Source organism: Poromitra crassiceps (assembly GCF_964638095.1).
Source record: "Poromitra crassiceps genome assembly, chromosome: 22".
Lineage (NCBI taxonomy): Eukaryota > Metazoa > Chordata > Actinopteri > Beryciformes > Melamphaidae > Poromitra > Poromitra crassiceps.
The window spans coordinates 12,534,851-12,558,811 of record NC_139647.1 but is presented as its reverse complement, the minus strand read 5'-3'; the positions used below and the strand labels follow the sequence as shown (position 1 = coordinate 12,558,811).

Sequence of the window (23,961 nt, the reverse complement as noted above, 5' to 3'; positions counted from 1 at the left end):
CCCCTGTACATAAACATGTTTATTTTGTTTCTTTTTACAGCAAGTTAATATGCAGGTTCAAAATGTCTAATGAGACATTGTTGGTACACAACATGAGGTGCCAAAATCAACTTCAGTGGGGGAGAATTGAGAATTAGAAAAAAAGGCATTGCCACTTCTCATACATGTAAGGTACATACTGTATTTACAAAATGGAAAAAAGCATTTGAAACACTCTGCAGCACTGTATGTGGTTATGAAAACATCTACTTTTAAGTGTACATAAATTGAACTTTGTACAATTATGTTTGCGGAAACAAAGCGGTCGCGCCTCATTCCTTTCCGACATTCACGATGTTTCAGGATAGGCAACGAAAACAACGTGAGGGAGATGGCTTACCAGAAGATGGAGAGCCTTTTAAAGCTTTAAATAATATATAAACTCAAAATAATAGAAGTGTCTGTAAGCAGGCTTTTTCCCCAAACACCTATCTACTGGTCATCAAAATATACCTTTATGTTTTGAGACTGATTCAAGAGATGCTCACGATCAGGGAAGGTCAAAAGAAACAAGACGGCGCCCATCAAATTGGACTTCGATGAGCAGATGATTTGGTGAAAACTTCATGCAATTTCAGGCAAGATGTAACAGCGCCACCAGCCCCCACCCCAAGCACCCAAAACTAAAAAAAAGAAAGACGAAAACAAAATAGATTCTTTTGTTTTGTTTAGAACAGAATGATTCATTTAAAAAAAAACACCCTGTAGTAAATCTGTACAACGAAAATACATTTGGGATCTACATCTAAAGGTACATTATTAAGGTTATATACACTTTTCCCCCCTATCCATATATTATCTTTACAAGTAGACTTCATTCAAACCCAAACATTAAGAAAACATAAGACTAACGGGGAAATGGGATCACATCAAACATCCATTTAAAACAATCTGTTATTCATACTGTACCTCAACCGTTGATCAGTCCCTCTTTTTGTTTCATCTGTACAGTAAACTACAGCAGGACTAAAGCACCTCTCATCTGGATGGATTGCTACTGTAACAGGGAATTAGAATCATTGAAATGGGGGAATGACTCGAGAGCGACTCGACGGTTTGTATACGACAGTTTTGTATATGATCCATAATTTGCAGCGGGAGTAAATTTGAACAACCTACCGTGCTCTGTTATGATGTCATTTGTCGTTAAGTGTATGGAGACCAAAATACAATTAAGTTAACGATACTCAGAGTGACTTCGGGAATACAAAATAGAATCGGGTCAGAGCGCGGACACGAACCCAACTCTCCAATATTCTAATACAATAGAACAAAGGCTTTCAATACACTTGGGCCTCTTCACTGAAGAGAGCTAGACTATTCCATCAATAAACATCATGTTCTCTGGTCTCAGGTGGGACTGGGTTGGAAGAGAGAAGCCATGTTATCCTCTAACATTTGCCCCAACGTTTTGTCTGAAAGCAATCGATAAAAACACAACCAATGCTTGATACCTTTTGCCGCAGATTCTGCTCTTGTTCACTTTGCGGCGCTTTGAAATTCGTTGAGAAAATGGAAACCTACATTGTACAAAGTGAGATTCCACAATCTCTTTGCATGAAAGAAAGAAAAATCATAGTAAAGGATGACTTGTGCCCGCCGCGTGTGTTAGGATACACTTAGGCAGATGCAAGGGTATCCCTGTGTTGCTGCTTCGCTCAGTCAATTTTCACATTTGTGTAGATCTTCCTCACAAAGGCACTTGTTCCCATGTATCCAACGGCACCTGGAGAAGACAAATGTGTGAGTGGGTCGACAACCATGAGCACTGAGCATCGATCTTACACTACTCTTTCCACCTTATCCATATAAATCCACCAAACAGACTATCACCAGCTTTACACAGGAGAAAGCACATACACCATCAGGATGCCAAGTAGGAATCCCATGCTATTCACTTACTGAGCACACAGTGGCTCAGTGATTAGTACTGTTGTCTCACAGCAAGAAGGTGGTGTGTTGGAATCTCAGCCCTGGTCCTTTACTGTGTGTATGTGTGTGGGTTTCCTCCCACAGTCCAAAGACATGCAGGTCACAGGAAGGGAAGACTATGTTTCAAATTGGTGTGAGTGTGTTGAAGTGCAGTATGTTAACACGTTCACTGCCAACGACGTATTACTCCGTCAAAAAAAATCCAACGGTTCACTGCCAATGACGTATTACTCCGTCAAAAAAATGATTTTTTTTTTTTTGACCGTGGGATGTGCATCTAACCCTTTTACATCTCTTATATAATTATTGGAACCACCGAACGTTTACAACCCATTCCACCGACCCACTAAGTGGCGACAGTGCTCTCCTGACTAGAGGAAGGCAAGCATTTTCATGAGAATGGCTTCCTCGAAGCCATTCTCATGAAAATGGATTGGCGAAAACGCTTTCGTTTTCGCGCTGATTGCTGGCGGTGCGGGATTGCAAATTTGCATAATAGATTACGGGTGGAACACACTTTGAAACACGCAGCATAAATATGACCAGAATCGCAAAAGCTTCATCAAAGCTCTCAACCAAAACTCCAAGTAACGAGCGAGTCCATCCAGACTTCCTCAAAGAGCGGCCGCACAGACAGGCACAGCAGCAGCAAAGCAATGAGCCTGGTGACGCGAGGTTACAGCAGCAGCAACGAGCTTGTGACACGGCCGCTACAGCCAAGAAGACACACACGGAGGGAGGAGTTGGAAGCAGAGGGGGGTTTCCTGCTGTTATGGAGGAAATTACTGTTCAAAACTATTGTTTAGATGTCTGACGTCTTACTGATGCCAAAAATGAATGGTTAAAGTGACTGTTCTATCGAATTTCACAAAAAGCCGTTTATCTCTGAATAATTTTTCTGACGCTGAAACCATGCTGTATTCAACTGCTAATGCTTACATAACTACTAACTCTACAAACTAACTCTTTTAGACAGAGAAAGCACACATTCTATTAGTTCTTTTGAGATATTGTGTGTTCACAAAATCTTAGCAGAAAAGAATCCTCGGGTCTTGAAAGATGAGCCAGAATCCTCAAAAAAACCCTCTGGCAGAACCTACCTACAGTAAAAAAAAAAAACGGCTGGCAGTGAATGTGTTAATATATACACAGTATGTAGCATGTATGATGTTATGTTAAGACCTTTGTAGAATCCGTTCTCAGTCTCTAAACACTTCGCTCAACTACAGACTGAGGACAATCGCCCAGCTTTCGTTGCTAAAAATGTAAATGAAGAGGGTCACGGCAGTTTCGTGCAGTGTAGCGATGATGACTAGGTGTGTGTGTGTGTGTGTGTGTGTGTGTGAGTGAAAGGGTGCTATTGGCAGTGGAAAACCAAGTGGTGCTACCAAAAGCGAGTAGGGTCACGTAGAGTAGATTGAGCCGGTACTATGCTGTGGAAAGCACCATTCGTGGATTTGTCTTCCAGCTGCTGAAGCACGCAATTTGCACTTGCACTTGGTGGCGAGGGGCTATTTAATGGCACAGAGCAAATGAAAACTCTGCACTTTTAGCTCAAGTGCCCAGAATACCCTCACAGCGCAATCTTAGTGATTCTGAACCTGATTATCCTGGTTACTGTTCTGTTGTTTTTTATATTTAATATGGTCAGGTTATATTAAAAACAATCTAGAAAAACATTGGCATATCTCTGGTATGTATGTATGTATGTATATATATATATATATAAAAAGAAGAAGATAAAAACAGGATAAAAAGTCTGCAGAATGCTATACATATTATTTTACAAAGAGCTTCTTTAGTGCATGACAGCCATAGAATATCCTAAGGATTAGATGGGGGACTCACCACACATGATTCCTAGGGAGGTACTGAAGACAGCCATGTAACCAAAGTAGAAAGATGTCTGGAAGAGCCCGTACATCCTGAAACACAGTAGGTTCAAAAAGACATTCAACTTCCACAGTCAGCTTTCTTTCTTCTTCCTCTTTTTGGAATCTCTCAACTTGAAAATGTTTGAGTCACTAATAGGATCCTATCATTTCATGTGATCCAAAGTGCTTAAGCATGACTGAAACTCACTTAGTTTTGAAGAAATAGTAGTAAAAGGAGTACATGTAAACGTAAACAGCCGTAGATGCAGCGGAGAGGAAGCTTGTCCATTGCCTGGGAAGGAGAGAAACAAGTAACAGTAAAGACCCAATCAGAAATTTCAGTATTGAATCACTTTTACCTCATTACTGATGCCGACTGTTTACTTCCGTGTACAGAAGACGTTTTATCACAAAGAGATTGCTTGAGCTCGTGATCTTGACAGCAAACCAGCTTCTCAGTGAATGCATTTTTGAAGCTGTACACGCTTTTTGAATGAAGAAACTGATATCCAAAAATCTAATTTTTTTAAAGAATCCATTTGCCCACAATATACATGGGAATTTAAACGAACGAAAGCTCTGAATGCTTTATTGTGATTTCTGATATTTCAACTGTGTATTAAAAGAGGTATTAAAAACTGTGGCAATCCATGCCAAAAGTGGCTGTTACTCACCATCTGTAGTCCTCAGCATTTAGCAGGAAGTATGTACACACGATGGTGACGCACACAGTCACAATGCACAAGATGACCAAGACCAGCATCATGAAGCCGTAGACATAGTAGATCTTGTAGGCCCAAAAAGATGTGAAGATGAAGTACCTGAGGAGCGAGGCAAGAAGACGTGTTGACTGACGATCGGTTCACAACCAACACAGCCGTCAAGTGTGTTGGCCTGCTCGTCTCCCCGACTCCCACAGCAGAGAACACAGACTTACATTTCAATGAAAATGGAACCGAAGGGAAGGATGCCTCCCAGGCAGACGATGACAGCCGGCTCCATGAACCTATGAGATCACAGGAGGGTTTTGATCAAACCGTGTCGGCGTATCAAAATGACTACATGCCCCCGAGTGTTCGCGCTCGGCTTTCACATTCCACCTCGCAGGGTGGCAGAGATACATGCCTTGTTTGTATTTTGAGAGGGCGAAGATAGATATCGATTCTAGAAATTCAACCCAAATTCTGTTCCACTGAAGCCACGGTGCACGGCAGAGAAAGTTGTAAACCTTCACGCGCGCACTGTTTATTACCACACGATTTATCATTAGCCAAGCATATTTGGCACAATCTTACACACAGTGTCAGCGAAACCCTTTGTACTCGAGACCTGGCACATGAATGCTTTTCAGGCGCAGGAACATAGGCCATGCAACGGCCATAACTTATGTCATGCATGTCATTATGTCGAGCAAAACAACTTCATGGCACACTGGACCAATGCACTACTGATCACAATCGACACTCGCCTCTGCAGTTACAACTACGCCTGCTCCAATATCACAAAGGCAAATACCTGCACAGCTAATTCGTCCTCGGACGGACGATCAAAGTGACAGCGGCTATACGAGGCCACACCTACCACTTCTTCTCGGGGATGGGCCGGGGCACGGCGTTAACTCTGCAGGGGAAGTTGGGCTGGCCAGACAGATTTCTCCCCAAAATTGTTCCAACGAGATTCAGCGGCAGAATGACAAAGAAGCAGATACAGCAAACAGCCACCTGCAGAAAGACGACAAAACAAAACCGTAGGACGTTTAATATTCATTTGTGAATGGTTGCTTTCAATTAATGCAATATGAACTCCCATCACTTGCCTCAGTTGGCCTTTTTTTCCTGTATCACGCCAGTGGTGGTTTTACTGCTAAACTGTGGTCGATGTTTTACTGGGGGACGTGCTTCAGTTGGATTTTGACATGCCATCAGGATGGTTTCTCTCAACTTACTGCTCGCAGCCTGGATGTAAAACATTATGACCTACACCAGTGGTAGCCAACATGGTGCCCGCAGGTGCCTGGTCACCTGCAGGAGCCAATGAGTTGCCCGCAGACTGATGATTGGTACTGACATCATTATGAAAGAATACGCACAGTTCTCTTCTACCATCTAATATGAATTGACAAGTCGTATGGTGTATTCTGTGGCATGCTATTTTGATGCTAATGGCCACTAATGGTGTCCTCACGCTAATGCTGTGGTATTGGGTAAATAAAATAATAATCTAGATCACAATGCAACCATGCTTGTCCCAACTTGAGCTTGTTTAAAATGTGCTATTGATAACATTCAACATTGATAACATTCTAGATTTCGCACTAAAGCCCCTCCCCCCTTCTACTCAGAGAGTGCATGCTTCCACCAAGGCCCCGGGGATCATTAAAGTCTTTCTGATTCTGATTCTGATTCTGAATACTACAGTCTGCTATGATATGCAATATGATATTTTTTTCCAAAATTATTTGTCTACATAAAAAATCTTATCAATAGCACCTTTAAAAAGGCCTAAAAGGTTCACATTACCGAAATACAGGGCTAAAGGTTATTTAACACACTGGTCATGGAAACACATTTTCAAGGGCCTGTACAGTGAGTACTGTACTGAACTCTGTCTATTTTGTTCATTATGATAATCGATGTCTTCAGTTCAAGTAGTACAGGTGGTTCTGTAACTATGCTATATCATGCATCAAGAGTGGAGCACACTCTGCCACGCAAACTGGTGACTCAGAGGATGTTTTTCATACTCTGGTTTATGGGGAGAAGGGGGAGGGGGCGGCGCCGTATAAAACTCACCATGGTGCCGAACGGGATGGCCCTGGAGGCGTGGTAGTACATGGCGATGAAGTTGATGAAGAAGGCCGTTCCGCACACCATGGCTGGGATCAGGAAGGCCCCGATGAACATTTGCTTAATCCATCTTCTGCCTGGGTCATCAGAGCAAATCAAAAACCACGGCTTGAGTAAAGGCAATTGACAGTCAAATGCCTTCTAAGTTGGGCATCACATACACATATACACATATCTAGGAAAGCAGAGTCAGAGAGAATGATGGTGGATGAGGGAGTGTTTTTATATTACCTCCTTGTTTTGCATACAAGCTTCCCCCAAAGTAGCCATTGACAGGAGAGGTTGCAGCGTACACAAAAATCGCTGTGCTCAGCATGGATCCTCTCCTACAGAGAAAAATTATTTGAGTTGTCTGATGAAGCCCCCACATTCCCTTAAAAACAGGTTTTCCACATTTATAAAGTGTTTCCCTACACTCATATATATATATATCGTCGGTGTCGGGCCAGGACCTCGAATGTCACTTTTTTACTTTTTGTCATGAATCAATGCCATTGGTCACCCTTCACGTCTCTGTGTGGTTTTTAACAAATGCAACCAATGGAAAAGCATTAAAACGAGCTTGTGAGTAAATCTCGTAACGCCATTCGCCCTCAATCTGTCAGTCAAACCTCGAAATTCCCCCCCTACCTCCGTGTGTACCCCCCCACGCAGGACAATAAACCCGGAAAAGACACAAGGCAGACGCGCTGTGTATTTCTCATATCGTTTTGACTAATCCTGGCTTCCTCTGACGTTAATATATCAATCAAATGTTTTCCAGTTATTCCTAGGCTGCAAACTTGTTTTAACATGCAAATCGGAGTGCTTTCTGACGAGAATAAAGTAACGTTAACGTTACGTTATGTCAGACTATTTCTCAGCCCATGCCAAAGCCCCCATTCGGCCATGAGAGGCGAGGGGCAATGCTATTGCTCCTGCGCACGCCCCCGCGGCCTGGAGCTTGGGGGCTCGTGCATGAGGATGCGGCTGCCTTCCAAGTCGGACTGATAATATAAACAACATCATTTGAGCTTATCCAGGTAAGATATTAATAAAGTAATGACACATTCAGCGGGAAACTAACTATAATTAAGACATGTGCCAACTTTGACGACATTTGGTTCAGTAGTTTAAGAGCAAACAGGTTTTTTTTACTTCCTGAAAAGTTTCTGTTTTGGAAATTCGAGGTCCTGGAACGACAGCGGCGATATATATATCACAATTTCTCGAGTGACCATCACTGCTGACATCGAGTGCTCGAGTGACATCACTGATGATGTCATAGACCTGATGACATCACAATTGCTCGAGTGACATTACTGATGATGTCATAGACCTGATGACATCACAATTGCTCAAGTGACATCACTGATTATGTCAGACATTGTGACATCATCAGTGATGTCATAGACATTGTGACATCATCAGTGACATCACAATGTGGGACAAAAATTGAAACAGAGCACTTACTCCCTTTTGATGATATTTAATCACTATATCAATAACAGAGGGCTTGAATTTTACCTGATTTTATTGTGTTCAACTTTGTGTCTGTTCGTTTTTTCCATGACACAGACACACACAACATTATTTACCATCCTTCCTTATTTTCCCCTCGGGACCATTCAATTTCTTGTATGCACAAATGATGCCTCTAAACTCAAATTTATTATGCATCCATTTCCTCCGGACAAAAACCAGAAGACATTCTAAACACACTTAGGCAAATTTCGTATCCTGAGGTGAACGTTAATCACTCACTCTGTGTACAGATCCTCGACCATGGCGACGATGATGACGATGAGGGAGACGGAGAAGATCTGGCAGCCGGAACCGATGAGCGAGGAGAAGATCATTGGGTGGCTGGACGGCCGAAACACATCTCCGTGAACCTGCTTCCACCCGTACTCATCTCCCAGGTCTCTGTCCTGTAAGTATGTCATGAGCACACACACAAATGAGAAAACATACAGATGGGATAAACAAGAACAACACAACAACAACAAAACATTCCTTCAGGTTTATTAAAAAATATTTAAAAATCACGGGCCAATAATTCACAGAGATGTTCACGTAAGTGTAATACGTGTTAAAACAACAGGGCAGGAAGTATGGCAGTACAGCCATACGGGATATGGCTGTAATGCTACTATCTATCCACAAGGCCAGTTTGGCATGCCATGTTTTGAACTGGCCATTATGCCCTTAAAAAGTAGTTGTGGATTTCCTCATTTAAAAAGTGTTCTACTGAAAGGCAGCCGCTGTGGGTTTCACTTTACGTTATGGCACAGTTACTGGGTATGTAACTAACTTTGCAGTCTGAGCAATCTTACATAATGCGCTGTTTCACTCTGCAGCACTTACTTTATATATTGGCAGCATATTTATTTTGTTGAGGGGGGGGGGTCACTTGAAAAATATATTTTAATGAGCATTGGTTTTGGCCTTTCTGCCCTACATTTTGGCCGTGATGCCCCAATAAGTTTGTATATTTATCAAAGGCCAAAGTGGGCATGCCCTAAAAAATAACTTAATTCCAGGCCTGAAACAATGCATGTTACCGAGGCGACCAGCCGCATATTTGAGCTAAGAATGCCTATGAGAGAGCACAATGCCAATGACACAGTGCATCATTCAGTAAATGCATGTATGCTTGTAGCCTACACTGAGAGTGAGACTGGAGATAGGAGGAAAGGGTAAGCTTGGCCCAGCACTCCAGATGTATCAAAATGGCATCGTAAGTGAATTTTGAGACGACAGAGCGCACGAGGCTCAATCTCAGATTCCAATATGCTAAATCCAAGCACTTTTTAAGGACCCCTTTATAAATATTATTTTTTAAATTCAAGCACTTTCAAGACCCGTGGCAATCCTGTTCCTTGCTAAAGCTCAAACAAGACAATCTGACAAAGGAAACCTAAAAAGACAAGACTAAATGCAACAAATGTGAATCAAATGTGATTGTTCAACCCAGACTGCTACGTTGATGAAATTAAATTTTTACCATGTCATCCATTTCCTCCTCTTTGCTGTATCTGGCATAATCCTTCCTTAGCGTTCTCATCAGAATCATGGACACCAGACCGACCAGGAAAATCACCATCATGAAGGAGTTGAAGATGGAGAACCAGTGAATCTACAAACAAACGAATAAGCAAAATCAATCAACCTCAAGAGCACAAATATGCACGTCATTGCCGAACGTCTAACTTCCAAAATGAAATGTTAAAGTTTAATTTAAAGAAATTTTCAAAAACTACATGGAAATATTTTCCATGTGCACGCTGGTTTCATATACTGAAGATGTTGCTCATATTTTTTTTACATGCCACAGGCATACAGGCTTGTAAAACCCCTGAACCCAGTGGGTTCAAGTGGCACGCGGTGTTACTGTACAAGTCACAACAGGAGAGAAACGTTCTCATCCGCTGGCTGAAGGGGAGGTGTGGATTCCAAAACTCAGTAGACATTTGACTATTTCACCACAGTCCAGCCAAAATGCTTTTTAGAACAGGAAAGAGCCTGGCTGGACCCCTGCCACAGCAGAAGGTAGTGTAAACAATCTAACCACCAGACACAGCCAAACGTGTTTGATTGCATTTGGTTGGTCATTATACAGAGCGTGCCTATTCCGGTACAAGGCTGTCAGCTCCCCAGATAGAAATGTCATACACCAGTCCTGGTATAACAAGTCACTGCCCACTCACCTTCTTGGCTGGCATGATAAAGCACACATACATTGTACAAAAATGAATACCGACGATATAATCAGCAACTCACCCTGTGCTGAAAGAACGATGGATCGAGATACTTGTCGAATCGGTCTTCAAACTTCACATCCGACTTCTTCCACTTAACCTGTGATGAGGAAAGGTTTCTTGGTTATACTTCTTTATTATAATGGTAATAGGGAATGCATTACTAAGCGTATTAAAAAATTAGAAATAAATACCTCCCCCGCCCACTTCAAGAGCAAAGTCAGTGCTTTTTACTACCAGCAGAATATGAATGACTCGCCCCATCCCACACGAGATCGGATGACATATTACAAAACATAAGATGGAGTGCATAACTCAATACTCACAGAGTAAGACATTGCGATCCTGGTGTTGGGCATAAGCTTGACTTTGCCTTCGCTGGTCAGATTTACATCAACTATTCTGTTGCCATTGAAACCGATCTCAAGTTTCTTGTAGGTCCACAGGTAATGATCCTCTCCATTTTCATCCGCCTCGCCAACAATACCTAGACAAGCGACATGCATGAAGAGATTTTGTTATTATAAATAAATTACCAGCCTCCTACAACAAGTGCTACGGGGCAATAGAATTAGTCTTTGGGATAATCGATGTGAGTCACCTGGGGGGCGGCAGCTTTCTGTTTCAATGACATTTGTATTCCTCGTACATGAAACACTCACCAAGCAGCACTTTATCAGACACCTTACTAATACTGGGTAGGTATCAGCTTTCAGCTCAGTATCAAACCGGCTACCAAAGTGCCATCATCCACCTGCAGGTTGGATGTGTTGCATTGCGGGATGTTTTTCCTGCTCAGCACAGTTGTAAAGCGGTTATCTTGAGTTACTGTCGCCTTTCTGTCAACTCCGATCAGTCTGGCCATTCTCCTCTGACCTCTCTCATTAACGAGGCCGCCTCCCCCACTTTGAAAACCTCTGCTCTAGAGTCCAGAGACTGATGTGTGTGAAAATCCCAGGAGATCAGCAGTTTCAGAAATACGCAAAACAGTCCGTCTGGCACCAACAGTCGTGCCACGGTCAAAGTCACCGAGATCATATTTTTCCCCCATTCTGATGCTTGATGTGACTGAAGGTGCTGCATGAATAATCAGGTGTTGTACAGGTGTTAATATAAGTGCTGCTCGGTGGTGAGTGTATAAAGTCAGTCACTGGTATTTGCCCGTCCTCAAACAACTTTGTCCCTGCTGGCCACCGTACACTCTCCCTGACATCAATGAGCAAATCAATTTGATGCAAAACGCTTAATCCCAACAGGCTCCTGAATATCTATTGTATACGACAGCAAGAAAGTTTTAAATTAAAACTAAATCGGCACTTGTCTCTTTATTGAATATATTTCCCACAGCACTTGACTCTATATATGAAAGCAGCATTGACAACCGGTAGGGTGTCATATTTCTAAATTCTATGAAAAATGCACGTTAATTACTTGAATTACGGTACGTGAATAGCGAAATTCACTCAACCCCCTTCTCAGACATGACGAGCACACTGGTTGAGGTTAACACGCTGGCATGTACATAAGAAACCGGATATGAGGTCAAAGTCTATATTTATTTATTCTGAGCTTGAGTATTGTGCACTACACAACGTGTAACACAGTTTAACTAAGGGCCCATGCCCCACCCATTGTCCACAATGTCATCATGCTACACAGTTGATATGCCTGAGAAACTCGAGGAGTGGTTCAATTGTACAAATGGCCACAAAGCGCATGTGAGCGACCACGCTGAGAGCTTGTTAGAGTGACAGTGTTAAGAGACCGCGTTTACACTGAATATGAAACAAGCTGGGATCATTCGTTCCGCTACCACTTGTGGATGTACCGGTAATCTAGGTTGGCTAAGGACAGATGAGCATTTCCACCCATGAAGAAGAACTGGTTCAACCTCAGGAAGCTTGTTATTATTTATTATTTATGGAGAAGGGGTGGGAGTTAATAAGTTTTACTTCTTCCCACTCCTTTTCGAATATGTATATATTCTATTTTTCTTTGTTTCTGAAATGGCTTTTGTTTTATTATTTTGCTTTCATATTCGAAATAAACACTTCAATCAATCAATCAATCAATCAATCAATCAAAACCTCTCCAATAAGCAAGTGAAACAGGCTCATCGATGAGACCAGTTGTGTTGCTAACTTTTGCAATCAGCTAATAACAAGTTAACACACAAGCACAGAGATAATGGCACGTGAAAGAGTGAACATTAGCGTGATAACTTTTTAACTTCTGCAAGTCAGTACTATCCCAAATCACTGGACCACTCTCAACAACACATGTATTCAGTACTACCCAGTAACTCCCAGAGGTCTGGCAGGCCCGTGAAACAATGCTGTCTACTCTACAGAAAACCTTTGAGGAAATAAGAGTATCGCTTACCCCAGATGGGCAGGTCATCGATGTACATTTGGTACCAGTAGTGATTCTTGATCGCATAGACAAAGGCATCCCGTTTGGCTTTGTCCAGGTCAATTTCACAGTATGTCGTTTGCAGGACTTCATCTGTGGGGGACAATAAACACAATATCAACTTTGTCAGATCAAGGGTGACGTACAGCTGCGTGGGGAAGAGTACATCGAGGGACACAGGAACAAAACTGACCATTCCGATGCACTCATCAATTCAGATGTGCTTGACAGGTGTGTGGTGGCTACAGTGACAGTTGAATAGTACCTTTGAACTTGATGTCTAGGCCACTGAATTCCAGCTCCACTCCCTGCAGAGCCTCTCCAAGCGTTTCGTGGTAGTGACTGATGGTCTTCTTCGTGCCCACGCAGAAGGGCAGAGAGAAATACTTGTAGGTCTCTTGTCGGTTGTGGTAAGGCCCCACTGTATTCATCCATAAAACCACCTCCTCTTTGTCTACGTACTGTGAATGAAAAGCAGACGGGCACTTGCTTATGTCCAAGAATGCTGCACCAGTTTTTCTAGTCTTACTGGTTCCTTGTCGTCCGTATTTGATATTCCACTACATAATCCAAGAAGTCTGTGCCTTACAAATGCACGTGCCAAACTACATTGGTTACAACGCAGTTGAAACAACATTTAATATCGCAAGTAGGCCTTGAACGGACATGAACTAGGCTCGCATCATATTTCCGCACTGAACAGACTAAACGGAGTCGAGCTATTCAAATTCATGCACGTAAGTTATATGAAATACAACGTATCCTGTCGCTACGTCTGTTTAATGCACTGATCAAAACCCGGATGCTATGTTTAGTTGTAGAGTAGAAGGGGCGTCTTGTTCAGATTAGAATGAAGACTGATAAGAGCCACCGAGAGGCCCTAACGTTAAACCGTGATCAAAGCAAGCCAACATTAAGTTACTGCTAACGTTACGTTGACTGGCACATTAGCTACACTAGCCACTTCGGGAAATCTGTGTATTGTGAGGATTGTCCAGGGGCTTTCCATATTATTCACATAGCATTAACGGACTGTTTTTGAGCAACTAACTTTGCTAACTTCCGTTAACGTTATACTAGTCTAGCTGCAGCCTCCGCCGGGTGCCTCAGCCCAGTTTGGGAGACGAGCTAACAAGCTAGCTGGCAAATGTTAAGCTAGCACTTGGGCCGATCAGTGGTAACAAGCTAGCTAACGCTGAGTGATTATCACTTCGATAGCCAACTAATTAGCTAACACCACACAACGCTAAAGTCCAAGCTATTCATGGCACATGCCATAATTAAATTATTCTTGTTTGCAGCTAGCCAGCACAGCTAGCGTTAATGTTAGCAAGTTACAATGTGAGAGCAAACGTCCATTATTTTCAACGCAAGGCTCCCCTTTTTCAATCGGCCTCCAAACGCTGTCTTCTTACCGTGTGTTCATGTTCATCTGCGCCGACAGGTAACGAAGAAGCCACTGTAGCGATAAACACCGCCACTGCTATCTTCCACCTGGAACACCCCATTATTTTCGGCGAAAGTATGCAGAAAGATTGGGGATGTTAGCTTTGTACAGCTATCCCACCTTCTTCCTGGTTGTATGACAGAGGCAATTTTTTAGGGATGCTCACATACGCATATGGCGTAAGCGCCTCACGAGCACTCATCGCACACAGATCCGATTGGCTAAACTGTGTCATGTGACGTACTGCTTCCATTCACAGTCGAAAGCGGTGGATAACAAAACCCCTTCTGCAAATCGTCCGCAACCTTCAGCCACGTCATCCGACTGCCAGGAGGGGAGCTGCGATTCACCTTTGACAGGAGGACCAAATCATGAAACATGATCCATGACCATGCACATGACAATAGGGACTGGCTGGCTGATTGATGTTCACTGCTCCCCAATGGACCCAAAATACCCTGAACTAGCGTTACATCTAACTTTTCAGGTATTCTGTTCCACAAAGAAGCACAGGAGCCTCAACCCTTTTCATTTAGACTTTCTAATCTCCATGTTTCCAAAGATGATGCAGCTATATTACCATAATTTAAAGCCTCTGAACCATGTTATGTATTACTTTGGCAGTTTCCTTCGGCAGTGGTCAAAGCAATAGCCAAATGACTGAATACATCAATCTCTGGTAAAGATACATGAATGAAGATATAAAGTTTCTCTGGGTCTGATTTAGTAGAATGCTTGTTTCTTAAGACATTTTATTTATGTTTAAATGCATGTGCAACAGTGCTACAACTTCTGAACCTATGCCTTTCAAAATTACTCTGAATTATTAAAGTGGATATGGGAGGGGGGGGTACTCTAGTCTAGGCCTTAGAGGAATTGAGTAGCTTATGGGGTTTGATCATTATATTGTCCCTAGACTCAAGTCTATAGGGACAACCTAGTGAATAAAACCCCATAAACTATCCAGCCCCCTTGACTTTTTATGCATAGGCCTATTGTCCTGCAAAATCGAAATTAATCTATTTGGGATGTAAATCTATACCTGTGTTATGTGAAAATAGAGTTTCAAAAATAAAAAAGAATCCTTCCATTCCAAATGTAAAGAAGATGCACTATCAATCCACTTTCTCAGCTGTTTCATTGTCGCATTCAACAAAGAAATTAGACAGAAAACAAATTAGAGTAAACCCTATTTAGCGCCACTGAGGTGCCCTTGAGCAAGGCCCTTAATCCCAACCCCGCCAGTGGAGCTGATCAGTGGCCAACAGATAAGACTGGGGTTGTACTGGTCAGCTTCCAGGTGTGAATGTGTGAGTGTGAGGAGGGCCCAATTGAAAAAGAGATGGAAATCTCGATTACCCTGGAAAGGTAAAAGAGAAAAAAAAGAAAAAAGAATGATGACAGATATCTACAGACAGTGTTTTATATGCTCAGGCCAATATGTTGCTTCATAAGTTGAATATGTTCTGTCAATGTTTTTTTTTCCAATATTTTATTTTCAATTAGTTTAGAACAATACACAAACAAAACAAAACAAACAGGCTCAGACACAGGAAAAGAAAGAAAAAGCATACATACAGTACATTGACATTCAATATTACGACGTAGTGCTACCAGTGGGTTCCCACCACTGTTCCCACGCAAGGGGTCCATGAGAAACCAGCCGGGAGAGTCGTGTTTTGTCAATGTTAAATGTTCCCTATTTGGACCTTTCTGCACACCTCTGTATACAGATCATCTTTGTTTGTTGTTGTTACAGGAAGAGTAGGATGCAGAGGCTCAAAGTGCCTTACAATGATGCCATGAGGCTGCTGCTACGCATGCTCGATTCGCTGGCCCTGCAGCTTGGCTGAGCTGGCCCTGCAAAAATTGAATAGTGATGTCACTGATGATGTCACTATGACATTGTGATGTCACTGATGATGTCATAGAAATTGTGACATCGTCTATGACATCATCAGTGACATCGTCTGATGTCACAATGTCTATGACATCATCAGTGATGATGTCACAATGTCTATGACATCATCAGTGATGTCACAATGTCTGACATCATCTGTGACATCACGATGTCATAGTGACATCATCAGTGACATCACTATTCAATTTTTGAATTGAATAGCCATTTGAGAGGCTCGTATAATGATACCACAGCCCTAACACCAACAGTGATTAAGGATAGACAATCTATTGCATAATACACTAATCATATTGTAATAATATAACAATCTTGCATCTGTTTTCTTGTGAGTCCAAAATGCTTGACTCTGTGACAACTTTTCTGGGGGGGGAATGCAAAACACACACACTGGTTTATGAACTAAGGCTTTCATAATATTTATTGTAATGTACAGTATTTGCAATGATTTGTGAAACTTGCAGTCCCTGAGATTGTTTGTGATTGTTTGTAATCGGATTTGAAGGCTTTACATAGGCTACTGTATGGCTGAAGTGAAGCATGGCAAAATTGTAAATAGCAAAATATGTCAAAATTTGATTAAAATAATCTGCAATAATTATAATTCCTATAAGACTGCTTCCACTATCATAACAAGGTCAATGGAAATGAGGTTTCTGGCTGTTTTACTGGAGTAATTTAGAAGCACCCACACATCCAAGAGCTGGATTACCAGATTGACAGTATTATAGTTATCAACATACAGGAGTTTGCAGTAGAGGGCAGCTACTGTAACACTGTCTCACCCGTCTTATTTCTAGCTCTGATCATTCATAATAAATTCTCCACAGACGTGCAAAAGAAAAGTGATAACATTTATTCGGTGCTCTTGGTCCTTTCTGGGCTTTTGCTTGAGACGTCTTTCCAGTTTCACAACGACTGCACAAACTGCCTGTTGAGACATGATGAGACAGACATTTGGTTTCAATGCAACCAAGTGATTCACCCATAAAAATCCGAATCAGATAAAACATTAACAACACATGTCTTTTCTCACTTTAGGATGCCAGGCAGACGAGGGTCTCTGTACAGCCCGTTGTGCAGATACCCCAAGGAACCTTCGAAGGACACCATCTTGACTCGCTCTGAATTCTGTGTACTCACTGCAATCTCATACACCTGGGAGAGAGAGAGAGAGAGAGAGAGAGAGAACGTAAGTTAATTGAACCAAACCCAAAGATTAATTAAAAATAGGTCATTCTAAAGAACCGTGTGTGATCGATGAAGTGGAAGAGAAATTGTGTTTCCAGAGCGATTGAAAAGCTGAGGCTACCTGCTGAGGCTCTTTAATAGAAATGAGGTGGTCGTCTTCTGAATGAAGGATCAGGAGAGGGCTTCTCATTTTCACCACACTGTAGAATTAAGAAAACAAGCCAATTTAATGGCGTTAATTGATTATTGTTCTGGATTTCTGCAGCATTTTATGATAAATTGTTGCACAATTGCCAATGATCTCCGGTATATATTGAAACTCACTTTTCATCACTAGGGAAGACGACCTTGTATTTCAGTGGGTCAGATAAAAAGTGCTTGTAGCCCGGAAACAGAAGCTTCCAGTGAAACTTGAGGCGAAGCAAACAAAGTTAAACACGACAAGCTAAAATGCAATGTAGCAATACAATGCGTGAAGGGAATATACAGGGGGAGTGGCAGGTGAGTGTACCCAGGCAAAAGGATGAATACCAGCATCTCCGTGGCTGTGTGCGTTCTTGAACATGCCCTCCAGGATGACGCCATCGACAACCACACCTGAACGAGACGAAGGAATCATAATATAGAGATTCATTTTCCCTCATGAATTCCCCAAAAATCCCATAAGAGCAAAATCCTACCTTGCTCCATCAGTTTGGCTGCAGTGTTAGTGGCCACTCTGCACAGAGATATGAAGAGAAACACCATTTACACTCAATTCCTCCAGTTTTAGTCGTATATTTTGAAATAACTGCTGCGTCTTTGACAGTCTCAGTCATTCCTAATGGTAGGAGACTTATTATAGCTGAAGGTTGATTGCTTTCATTCCCATCATTATGAATGCCTTGTATTGCACTTGAGTTACTAATGAAGAGACTGGGTTGATGTAACTTGTCTATTAAATTATTTATTATGTAAGTTAAGTACAAAGGTGGAAAGTGACTACGGCTTCGAGTTCTGAGTAGGTCGACTTTTTTAAAGTAGTGTCAGCTTTGTGAGCCCTTCAAAAGGCATCCATTCTCTCCTCTACCTGTGTCATTTTAAAGCATTTATTCCAACATGTACCAGACACCAAAGACCTACCAGATACCAAAGACCTACCAGACAGACACCAAAGACCTACCAGACACCAAAGATCTACCAGACATCAAAGACCTACCAGACACCAAAGACCTACCAGACATCAAAGACCTACCAGACACCAAAGACCTACCAGACACCAAAGACCTACCAGACATCAAAGACCTACCAGACACCAAAGACCTACCAGACATCAAAGACCTACCAGACACCAAAGACCTACCAGACACCGGGTGTTTAGAACAGCCAATGTGAAAGCTTCCATGAACTGGCAGGAGGTTGAATCACTATTGTGTTTTTATCATAAGCATAAGAGACATATGGAAATGCTGATTATTACCTTGAATAATTTGTATCCATCATGTTAAGGTTAATATTTGGTAAGGAGGGCCATTTTGGAACATGCAAAAAAATCTGATTGGCTTGAATATAAGTGACTTGACTACAGTTGAACACAAATAAGTGTAAAATGCTGTCGATCAGTACTCTTTCCTTACTTACCCAGTGCCAAGAGAGTGGCCCCAGATCACTACCATGCTGCCTCCACTGCGTGCCTTGACCCAGTGATACAAGTAGAGGGCGTCGGTCGTCACGCCGGCTTCAGTCGGCTCCCCAGACGAGTCTCCGAACCCTGCCACAGTCAGTGCCCAACATCAACCGCTGCAAACCATATTACAGATCTATTCTTCACGACCACAAGGTGGCAGTCAATCAGAGGAAAACTTAGACAAAAGGGTGACTCAAAGTGTAGCTGTTTTTCCACATTGGTCTTTTGACTACCTCTACAAAAAATACATTGAAAAGTTAGATATAAGTCCCACGTATTATTTATTATCATTAAGGCAAAGTATTAAAGATAAACTAAAGGATCCCACACCTTTTCACGGATGTAATTCCAAAACTTTCCCATGACCCCCTTTCAAATTTCATACATTTGAATGAGACTGAATTAAAAAGTTTGGCCCCAAAACACTAATATCCACAAACTTCCCCGCATATAAGCGGTAATTTTGATGTAGAAAATGTATAACATCAAATCGGAGAGTACTGGAGCACACGGATCATCTTAAAAAGTCTTTATTTGCTGCACAAATCACTGAGGTTCTGAAAACACAGTGTCTTCTTCAGACTTCTTCTGCTCTGAATAAGTCAAAACGTCAGTGATTCATGGACCAAATAAAATATTTTGAAGATGATCCATGTCTCCCAGCCTGAGAGCACAGACCCTCCTCTCCAAAACAGGTTGCAGCGCGTGAACTCTCTCTCAAGTAACTACACTAAATTTAAACATTTAGTTTGGTGTAGACAGTTTTGGGAGTTTTGGGACTTTTCCTGGAGTGTGGGAACCCTGTCAATATGTCCCATTGAATGAGCAACTATAGAAATTCCCACCAACCTCTGTAGTCCATCACCAACGCGTGGTAACCCAGTGCGCTCAATACCTGTCAACAGATATTCTTATCGATCATCACAGTGGCTATACTATACGACTGAGGTCTTCAAAACTTTAGCAAGCCTCCAAAAGGTGAATGTTTGTGTCATGTCACTCACATTCGCCACTCCCACACGATGAGGGGCTGCCCTGTTTCAACGAAGACACAATTCACCAACAAGACTACCGACACACTGTTGCAATGAATGTGTTTCAAAAGCCAGCCACAGATATAAATAGATATAGACAGATATAAATAGCACAATTGCCTTATTTATCATACCTGTTGCCGCCATTCCCATGAAGATATATGAAAATTGGACTTCCATTGTCTAAAGACTTCTGGTACCATGCCGAGTCTTTCCCTTGTGCCTCTTTCCACTGACTTTCAGGGACCGTGTGCCTTGAAGGATTGAAACCAGCTTGAATTTATACAATGGGCAATTAATTGGCCGATTAAAAAAGGGAGTTGATGTCTTATTTCTGCTGGAAAAGGTTGTGAAATGTTGACCTCGGCTTATATACTCACCACACACCGAGGGAGACGCCCTCCTCCGAGGTCAGGTACATGTTGATGGTGTGATTAAGGGAGAGGTCAGCGGGTCGGCTGAGGTCGAGGAAGAACGGCACCCGGACTGCAAACAGGGGGAGAAGAAGGGAAGTATTTATTTTTGGTTATTTGCAAAAGGAACTTCAGTATCTGCTTTGAATAGCTGTCGGGGGATTTCACTCACTTCTGTAAGAATAGACACGATGCTTGATTAAGTCTGGGAATGGTGTTAAACACATCAACGTGTAAATACCAAGGCCCAATAAGCCTCTTTTCAGCCAAAGCCACCATCGGGATCTGAGAGAGAGAGAGAGAGAGAGAGAGAGAATGTAGACCATTTTCACAGCAACCGTTTTGAGGTGATAAAGCAGGAAGTAATACAGGTATAACCAATACCATTAAACAGGGTTCCATTCCATTTACAGTGTTCCAGTGCCAGGGCCCTCAATGTTATTGGTTACACCTGTATTACTTCCTGTTTTACCACCTCAAAATGGTTGCTGTGAAAAGGGCCTATAAAGTGAGTGCTGGGGACCCTCCATGCAGGGGTCCTTGAGAGGACTCCAAGGAGGTCCCAAATAAATATATTGTACGCTTTGCATGGAAGCCTGTTTCCACCACCTGTTATAGTTAGAGAATTTTAGCAAAATGCTTGGACCATCTGTGAAAAAATTTACTTACTACCAATAGCTTTCTTCACCAATGTGTTCTTATAGGTGTCTAGAATCACCTCTCAATTAGTGCAAACCCAAATCCTCGTGGAAAATCCTGGAGAGCCAATCAAAGTTAAGGTGCCCCGAGGGCTTGGGTGAAAAATATGATAAAAAATTAAAAGTCTAAAATGAACTTGTGGGGTGTCTAACTAGGGGTTTTCAGGGGTGCTGAATCCATTCCAAACATTATTTTTGAGTAAAAATGTCTCCCTGACCATATGATATTGGTATATTGGTTATTGTTATGTAAAGCACAGTGTATAATCAATCAGGATTTTCCACGAGGATTTGGGTTTGCACTAATTGAGAGGTGATTCTAGACATCTATAAGAACACATTGGTGAAGAAAGCTATTGGTAGTAAATTTTTTCACAGATGGTCCAAGCATTTTGCTAAAATTCTCTAACTATTATGATTAAGTATCTCATAGAGATGGGAGCTCAAATCTTATCACATGGGGGACCCTGGGACAGAATCTAATCAAAGTGGTCTATTTTGTGTCATTTTAGGGGTCCTTGATTTGAAAAGGCTTGAGAACCACTGGCTTTAGATTAGATCATATATCTTGCCAATTCAATTTGGTCAAACAAAAAACGAAACCACTTCACCATGTCTGCAGCTGCTTTAGCTTTAGTGAGTTGCAGCCACATGATGTGACTGTTTGGAGGAGCATGCTGTTGTGTTAACAAGCAGGTGTACACAATCAAATGGCCTGTATTATGTCATATCATAAAATTATGGCTTATATTAGTAAATCTCAAAATGATGAGAAGCTTTTGGAATACTAAGATAGTATATCATATTATTGCGAAACAGTATTATAATTATTATGAGACACTTCCGAATTTTGAGATGCTCATAAATATGACTTATGATGCAAAAAAAATCGATTTCATTTACTAGACAAAATTAACCGAATGAAATCAATTTAACTACGAGTGTAAACGTCAACACCCATTTGCATTACAGCCACTCCAAAGCAGCTTTATAAGTGAGCAATCTACTCACAGAGCTCAACACAGTTGCCAACTCCAACTCAATCAAAATGTCACTGATGATCAGATTTTATTTGTGCTAACACAACAACACTCGAAGATTTGCTGATACAGTTTATGACTCTAGAATCTACGGGTAACAACGAAAGTCTAGCCAGGTTGAGGGTTCACATGGGTGTCACTGTCACCTCGACACTTCATAATCCAAATAGTAATGGCCTAAATTCTAAAACAAACAGAAATAACTCACGGACTCCCCTTCTTGATCCCAGCTCTACTTTGTTGGGAGGCCGAGGATGAATCATCCTGCTCAAAGACTCTTTTCCTCATCACGCAGCCAACAAGTTAGTTAGGCTACTCTTTCACTGCGACCAGGAAATAAAAGTCAGTCCGTGTCCAGACCTTTTACAGTCTATGGTCCAGACTGATGATGATACTTAGGCTACTACTACACTAGCAAAGGTTAGCGCCATTGGCCAACTTCAAGTTCCACATCAAACTTCAGACATGCAGAAACAAATGCGCAGACGGATCTAAAGTCCAGGCAGCAGCGAGCGAGGGGAAGTGCCGAGAAGTTTAAGGTAGCACCTGGTTATTACAGTTACATGTAGGCTAGTTTGATGAAAGGCATGCACGAGTCGTGTTTCCCACGACGCCACCTTAAAAATTGGTGGATGGGCATGCTTGTAACCGTTGCAACCACATACAGAGGCTAGACTAGTCCTCCTAGACCTAGACAATCAATCAACCAACCAATCAATCAATCAATCAATCAATCTTTATTTCTATAGCAGCTTTCATACAGGTTAATGCAGTTAAAAGTGATTCACATTGACAATTGGACATTTAAGACAACAATTTGAGAGTTAATAAAGTCTATAAACCATGGACCTGGGGTCAGTTTTGGGACAAGTGTGCTCGGAAGCCAGGCTTAAGAAGTTTTCGTTTAAAGATGTCAACATTTCCAGCTGCTCTCAGATCGTCAGGCAGTCTGTTCCAGCGGCTCAGAGCATACACCATAGATAAGTTAGAGTTCATAGGGCTAGACTAATGGGATACTTACTGCCCTGTATAGTGTTTACTAGGGCAGTGGTTCTCAAATCTTTTCACATAAAAGACTAACAAAGATTAGACCACGGATCCCCATTTGATAGGATTTTGTCCCACGGTCCCCATATGATAATAACAAGATTGATGCTTTTAGATGTTTTATTACAGAAAGTGTATACAACCCATGACCATAATAGTCATTGTGTTACTTATGAATGGAATTATAGCGAAAATAAATTACCCCCCCTCCCCCCTTTTGGCTGGCGACCCCCTGGAACCCCCTCAAGGACCCCTGGGGGTCCCCAGACCCCCATTTGAGAACCACTGTGCCATGGTGTTTCTAGGAGGTTGGGTTAGTAGTATAGTAAATAATTGAAAGCCAGTGCAAGGCCGTGAAACAGCTAGAGTGGTGTAGATACTGTTAAAACTGCTAGAATGACATCAGCCACTGCAGAGGTAGGACAAAGTAGTTCTAACTTTTAAACTATCACAATTTTTCAAACTTTAAAATGTTCAGCCTATTCAGGAATGGTGTGCTTATATTATTCATCCAAGCAAGCAGATATTTATAGTTTTTATAGCTTTTCCAAAAAAAAAATGTTGGCCTTATATGAGTGGCAAAATGTTCAGCTCTGCAGTGGGTGATGTCACAATTCATTAGGCCTAATATATACATTTATATTATTTGCATTATGTTCATAGC

The 23,961-nt window shown here is 41.8% G+C and overlaps 2 protein-coding genes across 2 annotated transcripts; both read right to left on the bottom strand.

Moving 5' to 3' along the window:
* Position 1: 1 nt before the first annotated feature.
* tm9sf3 (transmembrane 9 superfamily member 3) lies at positions 2-14,418 on the bottom strand. Its single transcript, XM_083658538.1, has 15 exons — positions 14,259-14,418; positions 13,109-13,304; positions 12,814-12,936; positions 10,758-10,918; positions 10,454-10,531; positions 9,678-9,809; positions 8,435-8,601; positions 6,923-7,017; positions 6,638-6,768; positions 5,427-5,566; positions 4,783-4,851; positions 4,520-4,666; positions 4,054-4,137; positions 3,820-3,896; positions 2-1,765 (listed from the first exon to the last, which is right to left on the bottom strand). Exons 1-15 carry the CDS (start codon positions 14,349-14,351, stop codon positions 1,698-1,700), a joined length of 1,761 nt encoding a protein of 586 aa, XP_083514664.1. The 5' UTR covers positions 14,352-14,418; the 3' UTR covers positions 2-1,697.
* A 1,990-nt stretch (positions 14,419-16,408) lies between these two features.
* LOC310796290 (lysophosphatidylserine lipase ABHD12-like) lies at positions 16,409-22,695 on the bottom strand. Its single transcript, XM_083658452.1, has 13 exons — positions 22,459-22,695; positions 20,685-20,797; positions 20,480-20,585; positions 20,234-20,353; positions 20,070-20,100; positions 19,915-19,960; positions 19,020-19,149; positions 18,080-18,117; positions 17,911-17,996; positions 17,724-17,809; positions 17,521-17,599; positions 17,245-17,366; positions 16,409-17,139 (listed from the first exon to the last, which is right to left on the bottom strand). Exons 1-13 carry the CDS (start codon positions 22,536-22,538, stop codon positions 17,118-17,120), a joined length of 1,059 nt encoding a protein of 352 aa, XP_083514578.1. The 5' UTR covers positions 22,539-22,695; the 3' UTR covers positions 16,409-17,117.
* Between the last annotated feature and the right edge of the window lie 1,266 nt (positions 22,696-23,961).

Coding starts and splice junctions, on each gene's coding strand:
- tm9sf3 (XM_083658538.1), bottom strand. CDS start 14,351: ATGGGGTGTTCCAGGTGGAAGATAGCAGTGGCGGTGTTTATCGCTACA. Junction 8,602..9,677: donor AGGAGGAAATGGATGACATG/GTAAAAATTTAA, acceptor ACATACTTACAG/GACAGAGACCTGGGAGATGA. Junction 4,667..4,782: donor GGTTCCATTTTCATTGAAAT/GTAAGTCTGTGT, acceptor CTCGCTCCTCAG/GTACTTCATCTTCACATCTT.
- LOC310796290 (XM_083658452.1), bottom strand. CDS start 22,538: ATGAGGAAAAGAGTCTTTGAGCAGGATGATTCATCCTCGGCCTCCCAA. Junction 20,586..20,684: donor TCGTGTCTATTCTTACAGAA/GTGAGTGAAATC, acceptor CCCTGTTTGCAG/TCCGGGTGCCGTTCTTCCTC. Junction 18,118..19,019: donor GGCCACTCTCTTGGCACTGG/GTAAGTAAGGAA, acceptor ATCTCTGTGCAG/AGTGGCCACTAACACTGCAG.